This window comes from Macrobrachium rosenbergii, chromosome 22 (assembly GCF_040412425.1).
Source record: "Macrobrachium rosenbergii isolate ZJJX-2024 chromosome 22, ASM4041242v1, whole genome shotgun sequence".
Lineage (NCBI taxonomy): Eukaryota > Metazoa > Arthropoda > Malacostraca > Decapoda > Palaemonidae > Macrobrachium > Macrobrachium rosenbergii.
The window spans coordinates 6481047-6488061 of NC_089762.1; the positions used below are offsets into that span (position 1 = coordinate 6481047).

The 7015-nt window shown below is 37.4% G+C and overlaps 1 protein-coding gene across 1 annotated transcript in view; it reads right to left on the bottom strand.

The window, feature by feature from the left end:
* LOC136850567 (E3 ubiquitin-protein ligase RNF220-like) overlaps window positions 1-3149 on the bottom strand; it is a 259358-nt gene extending 256209 nt beyond the window's left edge. The window contains exon 1 of the mRNA XM_067124192.1: window positions 3080-3149. Within this exon, the coding sequence (XP_066980293.1) occupies window positions 3080-3119 (40 nt within the window). The 5' untranslated portion in view covers window positions 3120-3149. The remainder of the gene's footprint in view (window positions 1-3079) is intronic.
* Between the last annotated feature and the right edge of the window lie 3866 nt (window positions 3150-7015).

Sequence of the window (7015 nt, forward strand, 5' to 3'; positions counted from 1 at the left end):
CAGATTATCTGGAAGGCACCCCTGCATTTCTGTACTATAAGAGAAGAATTTTCTACCCTTAGTGTTAATATCATCCATTGTGGGCCATGTGATAAGTCACTAAATCTCTCAAGTCACAGTTTCTTGAGGCCTTTTGGTCACGAGAGAGGTTTAGGTGTGTTGTTTGGCCTTCCCTTTACTGCCAAAATGTCTTCTGAGAACCTTCAGCCATCATGCCAGTGAACCATGCATTTAATAATAACTGTGAGTCACACACAAACTCCCTACTCACGAACAATTGTCTATGTTCAACACCAGTCAAACCATTCCATCACTGATTCAGTTGTAGAAACTGTAAATGTGGCCTTCTCTGAAGAAGAAATAGACACTGCATACTGTATATAACCTGCAGAGACCTGATGCAGAACCCCATTTCCCAAGAGTGAACCATAAAAAGCTTATTTTCCTCCTAGAAAGTGTTGTTATATATTTCCATGTGGCCAAGGAAATGCTCTGCTCACATCTGTCCTGATGCCCCTTACACCTTTCCATCAAGGAAACCTGCTGATCGCAGCTAGTCTGCTGTGTGCAGTGTTGCAGGCAATGCCTTGATGTGCCCGAGTCACTATCATGGGAAATTAAGGACATGGCCATGACAGATGAAGTGAACACCACGGTGTAAGAAATCTTTGATAGGGCAACCACAGGCCACCAAACACTCTCAGAAGGGGTATCAGTTACATCCTCGCCATCCACCTGTGGGGGTGTGGGGCTGCTATGAGGTGAAGTAGCTATACCCTCATAAGAGGGGAACATCATCCCTCCTACAGATGAGGCACCCTCATCACTCTACTGTAGAACTGTTGGGTAGAACTGATGAACCTCCAACCACTTTTCCCTCCGCAGTGCCCCGGTAGAGGACAGGGTCATCTCTGATGAGAAACTTTGTTCTCAAGAGTCTTCTGAATCTGATCTTATTCTGCTTCCCTGTGGATGTTGATCATGAGGGGAGCGGTGACTGGCATACACAAACCAGCAGAAAAATAAGGCCACTTGTTTGTCCAAAGGACCTAAGCATCTTGCCCAAAACCATAATTTGCATTCCTCAGTGACACTACACAGCATCATAAAAAAAAAAATCATGAATTTCACTGACTCTGACCCTCTTATCGTCCATGATCTTCCTCGCAATAGTAGATAAAAAGTGGCATCCAAGATCACCTGCTTCCTCCAGCATTTTCATGTCCTAATATAAAGGACTCAGTAAAAAGGGACAACAGCGGTCCTCCGTCCTACCGAGAACTCACTGACACCTCAAGGCTGTCTCGTAGCAGGTCCATCTTCTACCGCAAGTTTCAGCCTTCCCCGGCCCCCACCCCCCAACCCCAGTGATCACCTCAATCGTCACTCATCTGTGATTCAGGGCAATAACTCTTCGGAGTCTTTTCGGCCTCATCGGTGCAAGCTATGGATCACATCTTATTAGGTCGCTCAGTACACACACACACACACACACACACACATATATATATATATATATATATATATATATATATATATATATATATATATATATATATGTATGTATGTATGTATGTATGTATGTATATGAATAATAGTGAATATTTGATTTCTCCCTGATTAACAGCCAAAAAAAGAGAAATCACTTTCAATTCAAAGAAGTTTCTTAGTTTTATTATTGTTAACAACCTGTTGGTGACGTTATCGGAGTCACTGAATATCGACTGAAGAAAGCTTTGTTATGCATATGCAATTATCTTTCAAGACTCTGTGTCATGTACTCAAAGGCATGAACATTCATTATAAGAATTGCAATAAAACTAATCAACTGTCTAACTGCTCGTGCCGATTAGTGAGCTTCAGGTCAGTAAAAAATCCCAACAGTGTCAAAGGTAAAGCTTTGCTCATGAATGCTCTGTCAGTTTGCAATATTTGATTATTCTTTTTAAAGTACGGTTTCAGATCAGTCTCTGATGTTTTCAGTTCAGTTCAAATAGAAACGTCTCTGAACGGTACAAGCAGCATTCATTACTCGCTTTATTCTCCTCTTCAAAAGCGAAGCGAATCGGAATTTGAAAATGTCACACAGCTCGTCACTGAGGATGGGATGCCCCAAGGCTCTGGAACGACATATGGTTGAACATTAACCAACAAGAGAAATAATATTAATATTTTGTTGGAAATTATATTCACAGCGATGCACACGCCTGATATATTTCACGAAAATTTCATCTAGGTTAAAAATAAGAGAGTATGATATAGTAACAATAAGACTGGAAAGAGCCACCGCGGTGGTGGTGAAGTTTACCGGGGAATTAAAACTCGGTCATATACCAGTCATGTGTAAGCAATCAAGGTGATTAGCGTTCAAGAAAAGAGACAGAAAAGGTGGGATGTCTGACCACACAGTTCCATCCTACCGTAAGATTGCTCAGTCACAGACGTCTGCGACCATACCTATTGATTCGGAAACTAAAATGGACGATTAGTCCGAGGCATATATATATCGACTTTGCTTCTGCATTTTCCGGGGTCATGACCCTGTACACATATTTGGCATTGTGTTCCAGAAGCGGAGTGGTAAATTTTACAAATATTTATGGCATTCTAATTTCAGGGAGAAAGGCTCGAGAGAGAGAGAGAGACCTCCCTCCCTCCCCTCTTCCTGTGGAAATTGTGGCCATGATCCGAAAATTTCAGGCGAAAAAGTGACCACAAAATATTTTTGGTTGCATCCTTTTTCTCCCCAAAACTGTCTTTTTTCTCTCTCTTTTTCATTATTGCTTTCATTTTTTACCTCAAAGATATTCAAAAACACAGAATTCATATAAAAAGTGGACAATTTAAACGTTTCAAACGACAAATTTTGAGATTGCATTCTCCTACGCAAAGTAGTGTTCTGCGAACAATACTGGACGGAGTTTAAAATTCTTTTACTATAAAATTAATAATTGCCCCACGCACAAAATTTCCAATAAGAGTAAGAAGATACTCTCATTAGCCTTGAAATAACAGAGAAGTAACTGTAATCCTAAAAGAAATGAAAAGGAAAAAGATGGAGACCTACAGAAATCCTCACCATTACCAAAGGTAACGTGTTCCCTCCTCACCCAATGCATCGTCGCGCAGCATGGAAAAGTAACCTCGGCACTTACCTGCAAAGAAAGAATGGAAAACCTGATGTTATTAAAAATACATGAAAAGGCATCGCTATGCAAGATAATAAAATGTATATCTTATCGTGAGACAAGCAAAGAGTTCACCGACATCAGTTTTCAGGTCTCAGTATTAATTAATTAAGAATTAATAATAAATAACTGTTTAGCGAAACACTAGTTGCAGACTACTGTTATTTTTAACATTTCCGATTCAGTCGTTGTAGCTGTAATAGGATGACTTGCGGCGATGGAGGTGGCAGTGGTCAAGAGTAATAAAACTATCGGATGACAAAAGAAGCGGGCATCAGCCCTGACAGACATCTGCTTGTCCAGTGGCCCAGCATGCTTCGCTTGATCATTTTCTACTCACAGGTAACACTGCACAGTTATTTGCAATACTTGACGATACTCTGTGTCGCCTTCAAGTCTTTGCTTTCTCCTTCATACCATTAAAAAATTGATGAGTGTCTAATGCTGCTAAGAAGCATCAAGGTTGCCCAATTCCAGAGTTGTGAATGTATTAATCCTGTGTGTTTCAGATATTGTCCTCTACCAATTTTAGAAAATGACTCTCCAGTCTAGATGTTAGCAGCCCTCTGGAATCTTGATCTTTCACATAAGATTGCTCAGAGTGATGGTTTGCTTTTTCCAGGAGGGTAACAGAATTCAGACCACCACTGGAAGATATCCTGCTCGATCATATTTCAGGTGCTCTGTTTCGTCAGGGAACTTCAGCAACTGCCCTCGGCGCCTGTAACTCAATCAACGGTGTCCTACCCACTCGGTAGAGCATCAGCATCCGAGGTGTTGATCCTATGCATTTTCACACCTCCTTGTTATACTGTGGAATGGTCTCTCTCTTCATCTAATTGATGCCAATACTCAAGAGTTTAAGATAAGCTGTAATGCATCTTGAAATCTCCAAGCACCAATGCTGGACATGTCTAAAGCCCTTTGTTGGCCGAGTCGGTTGAGCTTCAGACTGTCACTCGATGGGCCGGTGTTCAATTCCCGCGGCCGGCTGATGAAGAGTTAGAGGAATTTATTTCTGGTGATAGAAATTCATTTCTAGCTATAATGTGGTTCGGATTCCACAATAAGCTGTAGGTCCCGTTGCTAAGTAACCAATTGGTTCTTAGCCACGTAAAATAAGTCTAATCCTTCGGGCCAGCCCTAGGAGAGCTGATCAACAGCTCAGTGGTCTGGTAAAACTAAGGTATACTTAACTTTTGGACATGTCTATCTCTCACGACAATTCAAATAGCAGCCATTACATAATGCCTAGCAAGGTCGAAGAAAACTTTTTTTTTTGTGGATATTAGTATTAAAGAACCAGGAACCAGGCACTGCAACCTAAGCTCTCTCGGGAAGTAAAAAATAACAAAATTACTTAAACAAGTATTTAGGGATGAGACTGGGCAATCCATAGGAGATTAACAGCTGTTGGCAGTTAGTGCCCACTTGAATCAAACGCAGAAAATAAGCCAGTGTCCAGTACTATGAATGTTTATGAATGGTTTCTGTTTAGAAACCAAGGATGAAGGATTTTTGAGGTCCTGCTGGAATAACGATGAAAATTGCTTTAAAGCGGGAAGAACTGATGCAAAATATCAGTAATCATTGTCTACCTTGAGCCAGAGTCATTGGATGTCAACAGGTGTAAAGCACCAACAGCTTCAACGCCTCTAGAAATTAAAAGGATTTTTCAGACTGACATTCTTGTTCAAGGGGAACGTAGTCGTCCCAAACAAGGAGCACCCTTGCTGATAAGGAGGAACGTGACATTTCTAAAAACTCAGAATTTAAACCAATTGACAACCATAAAATGTTAGAATTTTCATCCAACTATTTCTGTCAAAACCCTAAAATTCTAGGCAGGCTAAAAAGTCCAAAATATGTATTTGCATACATAGTTATATATATAAATATATATATATATATATATATATATATATATATATATATATATATATATATATATATATATATATATATATATATATATATTTATATATACACACATATATATACTCTCTCTCTCTCTCTCTCTCTCTCTCTCTCTCTCTCTCTCTCTCTCTCTCTCTCTCTCTCTCTCTCTCTCTATATATATATATATATATATATATATATATATATATATATATATATATATATATATTTTATATACACATCAAATACACACACACATATATATATATACTGTATATATATATAATATATATATATATATATATATATATATATATATATATATATATATATATATATATATATATATATATATCAGCAGTTTTTCTCTTAGATTTTTTGGTTAAAAGCAATTGTTTCAGTGGCATCAGCAAGTTTCTTTGCAGGAACCTTCATATCGCCAGAGTCCTTTCCGATTCCCATGCGTCAACCTTCGGTGAAGAACACACAGACTTCTTTCTTCCATTTAATGTTTTCGTCACGACAGCTGTTTCACTACTCCGTGGCATTTTCGAGTGACTCCTGACTTACTATCTGGATTTATAGTAATTCTATTTCTCCATGTGGAGGGAAAAGTATGAATGTACTATACATGTATATGTATATATATATATAATATATATATATATATATATATATATATATATATATATGCATACATAATTACATATGTATATATATACAATATATTAATACTGTATATACATATATATATAATATTTTATTATAATATTTAGGAAAATTTATTTTCGGGGCGCAAATACCTTCAGAATGGCAGTATTTGTCCAGGTGTGAGTATATCAGAAGCTGTGTAAACACAAAACGGAAGCAAGACACTGTTTGCACATCAGTTACTACATCTCCGTGACGACCAAAGTATTAATACGTGACCAAGATAACAAGCTGCGACAACAAACTTCACTTCTGTCGGATTAAGCGGCGCTGGATGACTTATTTGATATATCGTCTCCAAAGCATCGTTTCCGCAAATTCTGGAAATAGTCAAACTTCTTCATCATCAACTATGAAAAAGAAAATAACATATAACGTCAAATACAGCATAACGATTCACAAACTGATAATCTTTACATGTCGGTATAAGAAGCATTAATTACGCTATAAACTCATTCTTTATTTATCTATTTGTATATATATATATATATATATATATATATATATATATATATATATATATATATATATATATATATATATATATATATATATATATATATATGTATATATATGTATACGTAAACATATTTATATACATGTATATATATATATGTGTGTGTGTGTGATTTGTGTATGTATGTATGTACAGTAAGTGAGCGTGCGTGCGTGTGGTGTGAAGACGATATCAACTGCATTTGACTGAATAATTTTTCCTTAAACGAGCAAAGTTGTACGGCACTTGAAGCAAAAATTTCTGGAATTATGAACAGACACTTAATCACATGTGTCTGTGAATCAGGGTCATCGGCAAAGTCCAGTACATGATTCATCACTCAACAAGAATCATTGTAAAAGTTTTGGGAAGAAATGAAAAAAAATTAAAGGTCTGACTCAGGCAATATGGGTGACCTTCCTAAGAAGATTGTATGAAGTGATTGTGCTTTCTTCCGTTAAGTAACAAATACACGAACAATCTAACAATATATCAGACAGCCAGGCTTTCTGCAGAGAAATATATCAAAAGTTCTTTCATCGCATCGTCACAGTGCTAAAAAATATCTCAGTTTCAGGTTTCGGAATCAGGCTTCACTGAATGAGCCAAGGAGTAGCGATGATTCCACACGTGAAAGCTGGCCTCTCCAGCGAATTTATACAAAATATGACAGCAGGCAGGTTAAAAACCAACTTAACGTTAATGTATTTGGTGATAATCA